The sequence below is a fragment of the Terrapene carolina genome, unplaced genomic scaffold (genome assembly GCF_002925995.2).
Source record: "Terrapene carolina triunguis isolate 2854851 unplaced genomic scaffold, T_m_triunguis-2.0 Scaffold34623, whole genome shotgun sequence".
NCBI classification, from domain to species: Eukaryota; Metazoa; Chordata; order Testudines; family Emydidae; genus Terrapene; species Terrapene triunguis.
The window spans coordinates 3,155-18,186 of NW_020698974.1; the positions used below are offsets into that span (position 1 = coordinate 3,155).

Below are 15,032 nucleotides of genomic sequence, written 5' to 3' on the forward strand. Positions count from 1 at the left end.
TCTCCCCTGCCTTGCAGCCTGTACTGCCACGAGGTGGATCGGTCGAGCTGGCTGAACGAGAAGCTGGGCATGGGCATCGCTGTCTTCCAGGGGCTGTCCAACGTGGTGTTGAACTGTGAGTGGATGGCGCATGGCTGGGCCCTGCTGTAACCAGTCCCCGGGAGCGCCCCGTGCAGTTCACCAGACCCCCAGGTCCTGGCCGTTCACAAAGGTGGGCCACACAGCCCCTGACAGAGCCGGGGGGTTCCAGCCTTCCCCCTGCGAGCTCTGCCAGCGAGTCCCTCTGAGCCGGGCTCTGAGGGAGCCTCGTGTGCTCTGCAGGGACCGACTCGCCCAGCCAGGATCGGCCCCGGCACCAGGAGACTTTCCCCCCAGAGCAGGTTTCTCAGTTGCCTGGAACAAGCCCTCAATAGCCCAGAGACGCAGTCCGGACTGGCCACCCCAAGGGCTCCCGTCAGCCATGCTACTGTAGGGCCCTGGTGACCCCTCTCCCGTCCCATCCCCCACGAGCCCCATGGCTGTGACACCCCCTCTTCCCCAGCCCTGCTCTGGCTAGGGGCTCGGCTCAGCTCCCTGCAGAGAGCTGGGGGATCAGTTGGCTCCAGGTTAACCTGCAGTCAGTGAGTCTCTGTGGGGGGCCTCCAGCCAGCCTAGGCAGCCCTAGTGGGGGGAGGGATAGCTCAGGGGGTTGAGCATTGGCCTGCTAAACCCAGGGTTGTGAGTTCAATCCTTGAGGGGGCCACTTAGGGATCTGGGGCAAAATCAGTACTTGGTCCTGCTAGTGAAGGCAGGGGGCTGGACTCGATGACCTTTTGGGGTCCCTTCCAGTTCTATGAGATAGGTATATCTCCACCTCGCCCTGATCCCCGTGGCACAGGGACAGAACGACCCCCAGGCCCTAGGGACAGACTCACTGGGATGCGGAGAATTCCCACAGGGTGTGCCTGGACCACGCAGAGCCAGCTGCCCTCCATGAGCCCCCTGGCCTGGCTCAGCCGGGCGTCAGCTGCTGCGCTCCACCCTGGAGGTGGCTGCCTTTCCAGGTTGTTAGGGAAATGCTTCGGCATCCCTTGGCATAAGGGCGCCGTGCCAGCCCATGCGTCTGAGGGGGGCTGCAGGCTGCTCCCGTGACACTCCTCTCTCCTGTGTCCCGGTCCTTGTGGGGGGGCCAGGAGCCCTCATGTCGCCGTGCCGCTTTCTGCCCCTGCAGGTATCGTGCTGGGCACCATCTTTGTGGGGGGCTCCCTCATGGCTGGGGAGGAGCTCTCGCCTGGAGACCTCATGTCCTTCATGGTGGCTTCGCAGACAGTGCAAAGGTCAGAGAGCAAAGGTCGTGTGCATTGCACCCCCAGTGTGGGGTCTGGGGGGTGGGGCTCACCATGAGAGTAGTTATCAGGGGTTCACAGTCAGGCTGGAAGGGCATAACGAGTGGGGTCCCACAGGGATCGGTTCTAGGGCCGGTTCTGTTCAATATCTTCATCAATGATTTCAATAATGGCATAGAGAGTGCACTTGTAAAGTGTGCGGACGATACCAAGCTGGGAGGGGTTGCAAGTGCTTTGGAGGATAGGATTAAAATTCAAACGGCTCTGGACAAACTGGAGAAATGGTCTGAAGTCAATAGGATGAAATTCACTAAGGACAAATGCAAAGTGCTCCCCTTAGGAAGGAGCCATCAGTTGCACACGTACAAATGGGAAATGACCGCCTAGGAAGGAGTCCTGCGGAAAGGGATCTGGGGGCCATAGTGGCTCACAAGCTAAATATGAGTCAACAGTAACGCTGTTGCAAAAAAAGCAACCATCATTCTGGGCTGTATTAGCAGCAGTGTTGTAAGCAAGACACGAGAAGTGATTCTTCCGCTCTGCTCCGCGCTGATTAGGCCTCAGCTGGAGTATTGTGTTTAGTTCTGGGCGCCACATTTCAGGAAAGATGTGGAGAAATTGGAGAAATTTCCAGTGAAGGGTAACAAAACTGATGAAAGGTCTAGAAAACATGACCTGTGAGGGAAGATTGAAAAAACTGGGTCTGTTTGGTCTGGAGCAGAGAAGACTGAGAGGGGACATGAGAACAGTTTTCAAGCACATAAAAGGTTGTTACAAGGAGGAGGGAGAAGAATTGTTCTTCTTAACCTCGGAGGACAGGACAAGAAGCAATGGGCTTAAATTGCAGCAAGGGAGGCTTAGTTTGGACATTAGGAAAAACTCCCCACCTGTCAGGGTGGTTAAGCACTGGAATAAATTGCCCAGGGTGGTTGTGGAGTCTCCGTCACGGGGGATGTTTAAGAGCAGGCTGGACAAACCCCTGTCAGGGATGGTCTGGATAATACTTGGCCCTGGCGTGAGTGCAAGGGACGGGAGTAGAGACCTCGCGAGGTCCCTGCCAGTCCTACGGTTCTCTGTCCCCATGCCCAGTGCTGAGCAGAGCGCTCTCCCCTTGTCTCGGCAGGTCCATGGCCAACATCTCCGTTCTGTTTGGACAGGTAGGTGGGGCAGGGGCTGGCTCGGGCCCCCTTGACACCACCCTGCTCTTGTGGGGCTAGCACCATGACACAGCCTGCCAAGGCCGGGGTGACCCGTCCCAGCAGCCGGTTCACAGGGCTTCCCTGCTGCTTCTGGGATCCTGGCCCGGGATGGCTCCTGGGCAGAGGGCGCTGGGACAAGCGCCGGGCTGTCCGGCTGGTTGAAGGTGCAGCTGGTGGTTCTTTATCTGCACGCCCTGCTCTGGCCCGGCTGCTGCACCTTGTAAACTGAGGCAGGGACCCCTGGGGCACAACGGTGGTGACGGGGGTTCCTGCTGCACCCCTGTCCTGGCCCCAGACTGTCAGGTGGGCAAGGGAGAAGGGCCGGGCCCCCACTGCCCAGGGCCCTTCCAGCACACGGCGCCATGTGGCCGTGGGGGGGTGACGCAAACGGGGCCGTGTTCGGGGCTGCCCCAGTGACATGGTGACCAGGGCATCGGGCAGTCCCACCTCATCGCTGTCCCCGCAGGTCGTGCGAGGCCTCAGCGCTGGAGCCCGTGTCTTTGAGTTCATGACCTTGGAGCCAACCGTGTCCCTGTCCGGGGGGGACCAGATCCCCAGCCACTCCCTGCTCGGCCACATCTGCTTCCGGGACGTCTGCTTCAGGTGAGGGCAGCCTGGGGGGGGGGGGGGGGCATGGTCTGTGCCACTGGGCACTAGGGCATGGGCACCTGTCCTTCTCCTCACCCTCTGTACTGCCCTTTTCCCAGCCCCGCCGGTGCCCCCCACTCCCGACCCACAGCCCCTGCTAGCCCAGCCCTGGGCTCCCTTCAGCTCTGCCAGTGCCCCTCATTCCTGACCCGCAGCCCCTGCTAGCCCAGCCCTGGGCTCCCTTCAGCTCTGCCGGTGCCCCTCACTCCTGACTCGCAGCCCCTGCTAGCCCAGCCCTGGGTGTCCCCCCCAACTCTGCCGGTGCCCCTCACTCCCAATTGTACAGCTTCTCCCAGGGCCTGTCCTGCTCCGCGCTTGCCCAGTGCTTGGCCGCCCTGTCTGCCCTGCCCAGCCTGACCCCTCTCTTCTTGCTGTCGCAGTTACCCCACGCGCCCCGGCTGCCCAGTGCTGCGGAACTTCAGCCTCACCCTGCCCCCTCGCAAGACAGTGGCCATCGTGGGCGAGTCGGGAGGAGGTACCACAGGAAGTGCCCAGGTTCCTCCGCCCCACCCCCTGACTGCCCCTGGGCCCTGAGCACCCCCCACCCGAGTCTGTCACAGGTGGGGTCTCGCAGGGCAGCCAGGCCAGAGAGGGGCGGGGGGAGCCAAGGTCTCACAGGGAACGGGGGAATGGTCCTGGCTCCCAGCCCCGCCGCCCTCCCAGAGCTGGGATAGAACCCAGGCATCCTGGCTCCCAGCCTACTTGGGCCCCCTGCACCCCAGAGTCGGGGCCAGAACCCAGGAGTCCCGAACAGCGACTGTCTCGGCACCACCTCGGGTCAGAGCCCTGTCCCCTGCCCCTCCCTGGCTGTGGGCAGTGCCAGGGGCGCTGTGTGCCCGGGCCGTGTCGTGGCCCATGCTGCTGCCAGCCTCATCCCCTTGCCCTGCAGGGAAGTCGACGGTGGCGGCACTGCTGGAGCGTTTCTATGAGCCCACGCAGGGGGCCATCACACTGGACGGATGTGAGCTCTGCACCCTGGACCCCTCGTGGCTACGGGGGCAGGTCATTGGCTTCATTAGCCAGGTGAGGGGGCGGGAGAGCGCAGGGGGAGCGGAGCGCTGTGGGGAACGGGGCGCGGTGGGGAGTGGTGCATGGGGGGAGCGGGGCGCAGGGGGAGCAGGGCTTGGCGGGGAATGGGGCACAGTGAGGCGGTGCGGTGGGGGGAGTGGGGTGCAAGGGGGGGGCGTGGCGGACGTCAGGCTGCTCCTGGTACTGAAGCAGTGTCTCCCCCTCCCCCCCCCAGGAGCCTGCGCTCTTTGGAACGAGCATCCTGGAGAACATCCGCTTTGGAAAGCCCGACGCATCCGACGCCGAGGTCTACGCCGCGGCCCAGCTGGCCAATGCCGACAGCTTCATCCGCAGCTTCCCCCAGGGCTATGGCACCATCGTGGGTGAGCGCAGGGCCCTGGCACCTTCCTCTGCTGCCCGCGGCTCTGGAGCCAAGTGGGCAGCGTCCGTGGGGGTGGCTGCCGTGGGCCAGTAGCTCTGGCTCCGTCTGGCAGACGTAGAGCCGCTGGCTGCAGCCGCCAGACCCGCTGCAAGGGGGAATACGGCTGGGGGGGGGCGGGTCACCGTCACGCGGGGTCAGTGGAGCTGGGGCAGCCCTGCTGTAGCTCAGCGGGTGCCATGGGCCAGAGCTGGGGTCCTGGGGGGAGGGTCCCTGCCCTGGGATGGGCAGAACGACCCCGTGGCCTGAAATCGATCACCCCCTGGAGCCCTGGCCCTGTCCCCGCAGGCGAGCGCGGCGTGATGCTGTCGGGGGGCCAGAAGCAGCGTGTGGCCATCGCCCGGGCCCTCCTCAAGAACCCGTCGGTGCTGATCCTGGATGAGGCCACGAGCGCGCTGGACACGGAGTCGGAGCAGCTGGTGCAGGAGGCACTGGAGCGGGCCATGGCTGGCCGCACCGTGCTGGTCATCGCCCACCGCCTCAGCACCATCCAGTGCGCCGACCTCATCGTGGTGCTGGCCCGGGGCTGTGTGGCCGAGGTGAGGGGGGGCAGAGTCCTGCAGGGGGGGTTGGCAGCTCTGTGGGACGGTGTTCTGGAGTGGGGTGGTCCCTGGGTGGGGGGGTTGTGGGGCGTCCTTGAGGGAGGGGCGCAAGGTGTTGTTCTGGGGGGGATATGAGGGCGTGGGGACGAGATGGGTGTTCTGGGGTATGGGGTGTTCTGGGGTGGGGTGGTCCCCGGGTGGGGGGGTACGAGGGCGCGGGGCAGGGTGGTCCCCAGGTGGGAGGGGCACAGAGGTATTCGGGGGGGTACAGGGGGCACAGGGCCAAGGCTGGGCAGAGCAGCCGTTGGGCGTTGCCGGCTCTGGTGACACCCCCTTCCCCCCGGTCTCTCCCCAGGCCGGGACCCACGCGGAGCTGCTGCGCCGGGGCGGGCTGTACGCTGAGCTCGTCCGCAGACAGGCCACGGAGCAGCCCTGAGTGGGGACGAGCCCGGCCTGGCCGTGGCGGCTGCAGGGACTGAACCCGGCGCCCACGCGGCTCCCGCCTGAGCTGTGCCGAGCCCGGCGCAGACACTGGATCTGTGCACCTACGTCTGGGGCTGGGGCCCTGCCCGGCCACGGGCCCCCCTCCTCTGTCCCCGGGCGGGGCTCCCGGCCCCCCCTTCTGTTCTGCCCCCAGACTGGGACCGGGACCAGCCATAGCCCCCTCCTCTGCCCCCGGTCGGGGCTCCCTGGCTCCGCCCCCCGACCCCGGGCAGGACCTGGCCCATGGCCGCAGGAAGGTGGTGGGGGCCCAGGTTCATGTTGTGCCCTGTCTGCCAATAAAAGCCAAGTGCAGCTGCAGCTCTCGTCTGGGGCAGGGGGTGGGGCTGAGTCCTGGGGGGAGAGGGTGTCATGGAGAGCCCCACTTCATTACCATGGCGATTGGCCTGTGATCTCATCTCATCTGCCCCCTCCCCCCATGCCTGGAATGGGCTCTGGCCATGCCCTCCTACCAGGTGAGGGCTCTCAGGGGTCTGGGGGTTGCCATGGGGCTGGGGCTGCGACTCAGAACCCCACACACACACTCGGGCTGTGCGGGGGCTCAGGCAAACAGAGTAACGGGCTGGGGGACGAGGGGCCAAGTCCCCAGGGGCTGGCTGGGGACCCAGGCCAGGCCCTTGGGTCTCATGTCTCTGAGAAGTCTCCGGGCCCCGTCTGCTCTGGGGTCTCGTCCCACGGGTTACGGAGCTCCCTGGGCCCCCCAGCCCATTGTCCCGCTCCCCCCACGCGTTTGGGACAGGACCCTGCGTGCCCGCTCAGGGCGCCTGGCCTGGGTGGGGTAACTGAGGAGCCACCGAGGCAAACCAGGGCAAAGGGGCTGTTCTAAGTGGTTCCAGCTTCATCCGGGATCCACCAAATAGTCCCAGGCCTGGTAACACGTCCCGTTCCCAGCACGTCCTACCGGTGCTGCTACTCCCTGCCGTGTGTGAGCTCCCGCGCGCTGCTCATCCTTCCCTGGCAGTGGGGCCCACCGTAGCATCAGCTCTTCCGCCCCGGCTGTACGGCCCGCTCCTACTGCCCTTCGGCTTGACGTGCTCTAGAGAGAGGATGTTCCCGCCGCTGCACCTCTTCCGCCCAGTGTCTTGTCCCTAAGCCCCCTTCAGCTGGATTCCTTCAACCGCTGGTTAGTCATCAGAACAGCCAGACTGGGGCAGCCCCGTGGCTGCTAGCCCAGGATCCCGCCTGCCACCGGGTCAGTGCCAGGGGCTTGAACAGGGCAATGTGGAGTGATCCGTTCTCTGTCGTCCGGCCCCAGCTTCTGGCAAACAGGCTGGGGACACTCAGAACATGGGGTCGTGTCCCTGCCTAGCCTGGCTAATCGCCATTGAGGGACCTACGCTTCAGGAACTGATCCCGTTCTTTTTTGAACCCTGTTATAGTCTTGGCCTTCAACATCCCCTGGCAGTGAGTTCCACAGGTTGACTGTGTGTTGGGTGACGAATCACTTCCTTTTGGGTGTTTTGAACCAGCTGCCTGTTAATTGTTCGTTACGGTGGGTCCTGTGGGGGAGGGTTTCTCGTTTTCATCTAACCCAGCTTTTCAGTCCATTCCTTTTCCATTAATTATATTTCTGTTCAGTTTTTCCCCCTGACTTTGGCTCCAGTACGGCGGGAGATTTTATTTCCCTTCTCGAAGAGGCTCTGCTCACGTACCCAGCTCTGGGCTTTTGTGCTTCTCCTGACCCGAAACCTTTTCTATTTTCCTCCTTTCTGCCTTCTCACGTCCCAGTCCCCCGCTTTTATCCTCCGCGCAGCTCCGGTTCCGCCACTAGCGCAGATCTAGGTTCTTCTTCCCTCCTTCTTCTCTGACAGCTTTTGCTAACTGCCCCCTTTGGGCGCATTCCAAGCCCCCTCCCCAGCTCAAGCTGCCCCCTCGCTGGCCATCTCTCCCCCAGGCCAGCATTCGGGGCAGCTGCATCGCAGCTGGGGGGTGCCAGTGTCGGGGTTACTGCACCCAGCTGGGGCTTCACCCACTGCTGCAGCCTCTTCGCGGGGGTGAGCCCAGGGGTCACTTGGCAGCACCCCAGACGTGTGCCCGAGGGGCTGGGCGTGGGGGGGGGGATTTGAGCACTGGCCCTGCTCTGGTGCAGATGCTGGCGGCGTTTGGGGGCATGGGGTCGGTTCTCCCTACAGGAGCAGGTGGGGTTAGTGGGCTGGCACAGGGGGGCATGCTACAGAGCTGGGGGCCTCGCTGGGTGAGCTTGGAGCCCCCCCTAAGGCCCTGGGGCAAATATTAGCAAAGACGTTCCCCGAGGGGCTGAGGGCGGGGGTCCCGCTCTGGGGAGCTGCCTCCAGCAGGAGAGAAGAGACAGGCCTGGTTTGCATTGGGTTAATTTCACCTGTTTGCCCCAGCGTGGGAGCTGTGGGCCCCAAAGCGGAACGTGGTGCATTGCTGGGCCGGGGGGGAGGGGACACCCCCAGCCAGGGCCCAGGAGGAAGCACCAGCCTCAAGGAAACCCCTCCTCTGAACCACTGGGGCTGGGGGAGCCCTGGCCTGGCCTGGCCCAGCCTGTCCCCCAGTACAGGGTCAGTCCTGTACCAGGTCAGAGCAGAGACTTCTGCCCCCTCCAGCATGGGGGCACCGGCAGGAAAAGCTCCTTGAGAATCCATGGGTGGCCCTGCCCTCCTGCCCCCTCTCCCCAGGGCCCCAGCCTGGAGGCAGGTTGGGGGCCCCTTAGCTGCTCCCCAAGCCCCTGGGCCTCGGTGACAGCCCAGCAGGGTGCACACTGAGCCCGACAGGCCCCACCAGCTTCCCCGAGATGCCCCATGGGCTGGGGGGGGCTCACTCCCGTGAGGGCTCCCAGCTGGGGCCTGCATCAGGGGAGCGGGCGCTGGGGATCCCGGCAGGTTTATCCCTGAACAGGGAGCACCAGGGGCTCTGACCCCGCAGAGGAGTTTGTCTCTGGGCTGGAGCACCGAAGAGCAGAGCGACGCGCCGGGATCCCGGGGGTGACAGCAGAGAGTGGCCAAGAGGCTGGGGTGTGGGGAGAGCGTCCCCCAGGGAGGGCAGCTCCTGCCCCCAGGCAATGGCCAGCAGGTGCCACCTCACCCTGGTCCCCCACTAGAGGCCTTGCTGGGTTAGGGGGGCCGGCCGGGCCCTTTGCAGGGCCAGAGCTTCATGCTGAGCCCCCCCGTGTGGGAAGGCGGGTCGGGCCAGGATGTGCCCTTCCCCTGTACCCAGTGCGGGCACCACCTCCTGCAGCAGGGAGTCCTGCGCGTGCACAGCAGGGAGAGCCCCCTGCCATGGAGACAGTGAGCTGGGACATCCACCATCCCGTGCACAGGCGAGTGCCCTTCTCCAGCCCTCACCACACCCAGCCCTTCTGCTACAAGGCAGCCACATCCTGCACTGGGGGGGCCCGGGGAGAGTCAGGTGTCTGCTCCCAGTGCGGGAGGGGCCTCAAAACAAAGGGTTCCTCCATCACCGCCCGTGCAGTCTCTGCCTCCGCCTGGAACCGTGAAACCCAGGCCGGGCAGACAAGGGACGTGTGGGGCCGGGAATCAGTGACCCACCCCCGTGTGCTGGGAATGAGGTGAAGTACCGGGGGGCTGGGCTGTTCCGCCCTCACTCCCTTTGGGGGAAGCTGGCGATGGCAGCCTGGCTGCAAGACGAGAGGACGGAGCGGGCGGCACCACGACCGGCTGCTTCTCCTGGGCCTCAGCCTTGTGCTGCCTTGGCCTGGTCCTGAGGTGTCCTGACCAGGCCGGAGAGAGGAACTCCGGAGCCACCCTGGGATGCGCGGCTTTGTCCATCCCTACTTCTCGCTTCCCTCGCCGGCTGCCTCCTGTCGAGACGAGGCCGGCCAGGGCTGGAGAGTTTGCACCGCTGCCGGGAGCCTGTGACCAGAAAAAGGGCACTAAACCCCCGCCTGGGTTGGCAGCAGCGTTACCAAGGGACGGGCTGGGTGTCGTTCGGGCTGCTCCACACGGGGGGGGGGGCTTTGGTGACACCTCAAGGTCCTGGCCTGGCAGCTCCAGGATGCCGAGTTGCCAGGTGGTTGTGGCTGGGCCTGGCTTGCTCCAGCAGGGAGGGGGCATGTCAAGGCCAGACACAGACACGCATTTTCCATGTTTGCTGCTTTTCTCTCCCTCCCCCCCCACATGTGCAGGTGTTTGGTGGGAAACAGGGTTGGCCTTGCGCCGGCCCAGAGACAGCTCCCGCCCCTCGGCTACGGCCTGGGCTACGCTGCCCAGTCAGGTCGCCCGACCGGCGCTGCTCAGAGCCTGGGGAAAGGGCCCACTCCCTGCGAGGGGGGTAAGCCGACCTACGGCCCGGGGTAGGCCTGGCTCGGGCGATGGAGGAATTCTTCCCTCACCCCAGCCACTGCCTCGGTGCAGAGGTGTATTTCCTGGGGCCGGAAGAGCCCTTCGCTCACTGTAGTTACTCCGCGACAGAGCACCGCCGCAGCGGGGCCACGGCCGCCTTTCCCGTGGAGACAAACCAGAAGTGCCGGTCTTTCCTCCCACTCCCCGCACACCAGTTACCAGCTAAAGGCTGCTTTTGGCGTAGCTGCAGCCCCGGTCCCAGGGCCGGAGAGAGGCAAGGGGGGCGAGGTCAGAGCTTTTCTGGGCTCAGCGTCTGCTGGGGGGAGAGACGAGCTCACCCAGAGCGCGGCTGCAGGGCTGGGAAGTGCTCGACAGGGCTGTCTACACTGCCAGGCTTGCCCAGGGTTAGAACGCGAGGTAGCAGCCCCGGGGTTTGTTAGCCTACGGACCGAACAGCTACACTCGTGTGTAACCCCAGCCCAGTAATTGCTGAGCCCTGGCTTCCAGCGTCCACACTGCATTATCTGGGGCCGAGTCCAACCCCGTATCCCAGACTGCCTAGCGCCCGCCCCAAATGGGGCCAGTCTCGCCCTTTGTCTGTGGTGCAACAGGGGAGCCCGTGACTGACCGTCGACCCCGGGGCCCGCGGGATGCTGTTGGCAGAGTCCCAGAGCACAAGTCCAGTGGGGGGCTGCATCTAACTACAAAGCAACAGGGCTTGACCCCGGGTCCCGGCTTGACTCAGGTTTAGCCCCTTCATCCCCGTGGCACCCTGGGACCGAGCCCTGGGTCAGTGCGATTTGTATGTAGACAGAAGGCGGGGGAGGCTTAACTCAGTCTGAGCCCTGGGCTTACACTGCAGTGTAGACATACGCAGAGCAGCACAGCTAGCTCCAGGGTGCACCACTGTTTAGCAAGAGTTAATACAGAGTCTAAGAGGCCACTGAGGAGAAGTGGCCCATTAACACGTCTGCAGTCATAGGACCAGAAAGGGGGGTTACAGATTGTTGTAATACGCCATTGTCAGTGTCTTGAGTTTGACCATGAGTTTTAGTGTCTAGCAAAGTTATGAATGTAAAGTTCCCAGGCTCATCTGTTGAGAGAGTTGTGCTGGTTTCCTGTGAGGACGAGGGCTGATAGGCCAGATATCGAGTGGCTGCATTGTGAGACGTGTTCACCACAGGTGAAAGGATGTTTTTGTCTTTTATCATTTTCCTGTGTGAGGTCATTTGAGTGCAGAGTGATTGTCTGGTTTCACCCACATAGCTGTTATTGGGGGCATTTAGTGCACCGGATGAGGTACACCCCATGTTGTGATAGGCATGTGTAGGACCCATGGACCTTGAAAGGTGTGTCATGGGGGGGTGCTGATCATTGTAACAGTGGAGATATGGCTGCAGGTTTTCCATCTATAGTTCAGGCAGCATCTGGTGCTGCTTTGAGTTGGTGTGTCCTGGTCTGTGGGGAGCTTGCTTCTGATGGTGTGGTTGGGGGGTTGCTTGAAGGCCAGAAGAGGGGGTTTGGGAAAGATTTCTTCTACGCTGGGGTCCCCACTGACTATGGGTTGCAACTGTTTAAAGATACCCCATATGTCACCTACTGTCCCACACTGGAACCCAACTAGGTGTGCGGGGTGAGTGGCTTTTGGGTTTTTTTTGTTCTTATCCACACAATTTAGGGCTCTCACCCTCCTATCCTCTCTTTTGGGTATTCAGGAAGTAAGGGACCCACTTTACCCCTCCATGGACTCCAGGCTAACACCCATTCCCAGTGGAGTCAGGGCTCTGCAGGGCCTTTCCCCAGTGAAAGAGCCTTAAACAGTAATTTCCTTAACGAACGGTTCCCAGACAGAATGCCCATGCCGAGCATACAATGCTCCCCACTCCCGTGTACACAGCCGATCTCCACCCTACTGGCCAGGCAAGGGTCAGGTCGTCTGGAGCTCCGGTTGCTGCACCACAGGGTCATGCAGGGTCTTCTGGAAGCTTTAATTTGAACTGGGCTGTGTCCTGGAGGTGAGTTCTTCCGCCATTTCCTCTGGGACCCCAAGTTTTATAGTGAACCTTACATCCTGCCTAGCTGTATGTTAGCCAGTCATGGTCACGAAACAATTGTTTAACCAAGCCTAATATACGGTGAAATGCGTCTTCCCCAGCTCAGACCCCACTGCCTTCATACAACAGACAGAATCAATCAAAAAAAAACAGACAGATAAACAATAGCGAAATGGGGACCATAAAGACAAAACAATAATAAAGTCGGGATTTCACAGCCACAACTGTTGATAAGTGATTTCTTGCCGGACAGAACGCCATCAAACGAAGTTTTCTGTAACCATCTTAAGCTCCGTTTCTGTATTTGGGGATGGTGGGTGCTATTAGGACAGGAGTCTTCTTAACAGCCCAATGTTACATTGTTTTAATGTAATTTAGATGGAATGTGGGGATGTGACTTTCTGCTTCTTGGCTCACGGCTGCTGTTTTTATTGCAGAAACAGAGCTTACACGTTTAGGGTACCTGGGTAGTCTGTTCCATGACGCAATCTACTTCTCTTCAGTGTGGTAAGGTGTATATCCCAGACTTTCTCCTTGGAGCATATTCTGTGGTAGCCGAGTGCCTGGCTGTAGATACATTCCTTGGTGAGTTTGGGGTGGTTACTGGATCTATGAAGGTAGGGGTGGTGATCTGTGGGTTTCTTGCATATGGTTGTCTGTAGGGTTCTGTTGCTAAAGCTGATTGTGGTGTTCAGAGAGCTGATGCTGGTGTGGGAGCGTTCTAGAGAGAGTTTAATAGCCGGGTGGGGGCTGGGGTGGCAATCTATGAGGGTGTTTAGAACGTCTGTCCAGAGGATAAAGATATCATTGCTGTATCTCAGGTATAGCATTGGTTTCGTGGTGCATTTGTCCAGAAAGCCTTCCTCAAGGTGGCCAATGAAGAGGGTGGTACACCGGGAGCCATCCCAGTACCCAGGGCTGTTCCCATGGGCTGGGCAAAGCGTTTGTTGCTGAATGTAAACTGATTGTGGGGGAGGATGCAGTGGATGAGGTTGATACTGTGTTTGGGGTGGATTTCGGGCTTATGACAACAATCTGTCACCCACTAACCACCCCCCTTTTTTCCTCCTACGCATGGAGAGGCATTAAGGGGCCACTTCACATCAACGGTCTCTTAGAATATGAGCTAACTCCTTACACTAAACAATCTGTTCCGCTGTGCGCTTGGAGTGTCTTTTCCAGCCCTGACGAAGAGCTCGGTGCGGCTCGAAAGCTTGTCTCGATCCCCCACAGAAATTGGTCCAGTCAAAGGATTCTCTCCCGCACCTCGTCCATGTAACAGGCTGTCAAACAGGGTGTTTTCCCTTCAAAAACTCACTCCAGCTCCAGGGAAAGGCAACATAGGAGGACATTAAAAGCCTGACTCAAGACTTCACATTTCAAGGGCTTTAACTGGCTTCCCTGCTTCTGTGTGTTGGGTTAAAAGGATTTTCGATGGTGCATTTGCCATTGTGCTAAGCAGGCTGAGGTCCTTGACACTAACACTGGATAGTGACCGGGGGCTTTTATTCCAGCGAAAGGAATACAACAGTTGTGCTGAGCTCTGACCATCGGACGTGGACTTGGATCTGCCAGGAAGAGACAGACTCTGCTGTGGGACCTTGCTGTGCCGCTCCTGGTCACTTCAGCCTTTTTCCGGGATCTGCATCCCTCCCCATCCTCACTAGCCAAGGGTGAAGGCAGCCCCAATGCAGTCCCTGGCCCTGCTGGGAGAGGCAGGCTCGGCCCCAGAGCAGCAGTCTTTCTCCCAGCTCCCTTCCTCTCCGAGCGCCATGTTCTCATTCCCCAGGGAAATGCCCAGCCCCCTTTTGAGTCCTGCTAGGTGCTGGCTCTCCCCAATGCCTTGTGGCAGTGAGTTCCACAGCCCGAGTGCGCATTGTGTAAAGATGTGACACCCCCACACCCAACGCAGTCATACGCTGGCCGTGGATGGGCAGCTGGAGGGGATTTAACGTTATTTAATACATATATCGGAAGAGCATGAGGGTGTGAAAGCCCAGCCCTGAAGTTAGGAGATGCCAGAGTGAAGCTTTCCTGCCACCCCTCCCTTGGTCCCTTGGGGGTTGGCATTAGGATCACACACTGTACTTCCCACAGGTCCCCGCCTCCTTGGGGGCACAGGACGGCCAGGGCCGTGGGGACAAACTCAGCTGTGCTCGGCAGGAGCCTGTGGTGGCAGGACTGGCTGCAGGAGGGGGAAGGTGCGCATTGAACGAGTCGGGGATTGGGGGAGGATGGTTTCATGGGTAAGGCAGCTGAATGTTGCCTGGAGAAGTGGCGTCTGCCCGTCTCAGCGTTTGTGCGCGATGCTGAGCCAGTCACCTCCCTGGAGCTGGCTCTGGGCCCTGCCCATCCTCTACTGCGCACGTGAACCACAATTGCTCCAGGCTTGTCACTTGCTGACTTTCCATGGGAACAGCAAAAGGGACATCCCTGGCTCCAGTCCTTGCGCCAAGGCAAGGAGCTTCCCAACAACCCAGCAGAATATTCTCCCCGGGGCAAACGGGTGCATTTCCACTGACCCCGCTCAGACACGGCTGCAGCAGCTGGCTGAAGCTTCCCAATAGCGTTCAGCCTGAGGCAGACACCCAGCTGGGGAACTGCAGCCTGGTAAAGCTCTAAGCAACGGGAACCAGACACTTTTACAATGGGACGGGCCAGGCCCCGTGGGGCGTCCAGGCTGTCAGCTTTGCCTACAATAAATACAGCTATAGGTCAAGGCAAGTCCACTCTTGGGGCACACAGAACTACGGGCTTTGCCCAGAAAGCTCTTCGGACTGGGAGATGGGGGATGGGGTCAGAGCCCCGCGGGCTCTGCTGGGATAGCTGGTCAGCCCCAGGCTTCCTGCTTCTCCCCCTGCACAGCTCTAGGTATGTTGAACAGGGGTGGGGCACAACCCCCCCCCCATTCTGTACCACACTGGACACAGCCCAGAGCATTCACCAAGTGGCTTTGTCCTTCCCCGGCCCTGCTCATCTGCTAGCCCAGCACCCAGCCTTTCTGCAGGGGCCGCAGCCCAGCTCCCATGGCCTGATTGTGAGCAGCGCAGC

General features: G+C 61.3%; 1 protein-coding gene across 1 annotated transcript in view; it reads left to right on the plus strand.

Annotated features, from left to right (window-relative positions):
* ABCB8 (ATP binding cassette subfamily B member 8) overlaps positions 1-6,118 on the plus strand; it is a gene marked incomplete at its 5' end in the record, with an annotated part of 8,653 nt that extends 2,535 nt beyond the window's left edge. Inside the window, 9 exons of the mRNA XM_026646260.2 lie at positions 18-115; positions 1,211-1,316; positions 2,449-2,482; positions 2,991-3,127; positions 3,553-3,647; positions 4,062-4,195; positions 4,416-4,563; positions 4,908-5,158; positions 5,517-6,118. Of these exons, the coding sequence (XP_026502045.1) occupies positions 18-115; positions 1,211-1,316; positions 2,449-2,482; positions 2,991-3,127; positions 3,553-3,647; positions 4,062-4,195; positions 4,416-4,563; positions 4,908-5,158; positions 5,517-5,597 (1,084 nt within the window). The remainder of the gene's footprint in view (positions 1-17; positions 116-1,210; positions 1,317-2,448; positions 2,483-2,990; positions 3,128-3,552; positions 3,648-4,061; positions 4,196-4,415; positions 4,564-4,907; positions 5,159-5,516) is intronic.
* Positions 6,119-15,032: the final 8,914 nt, after the last annotated feature.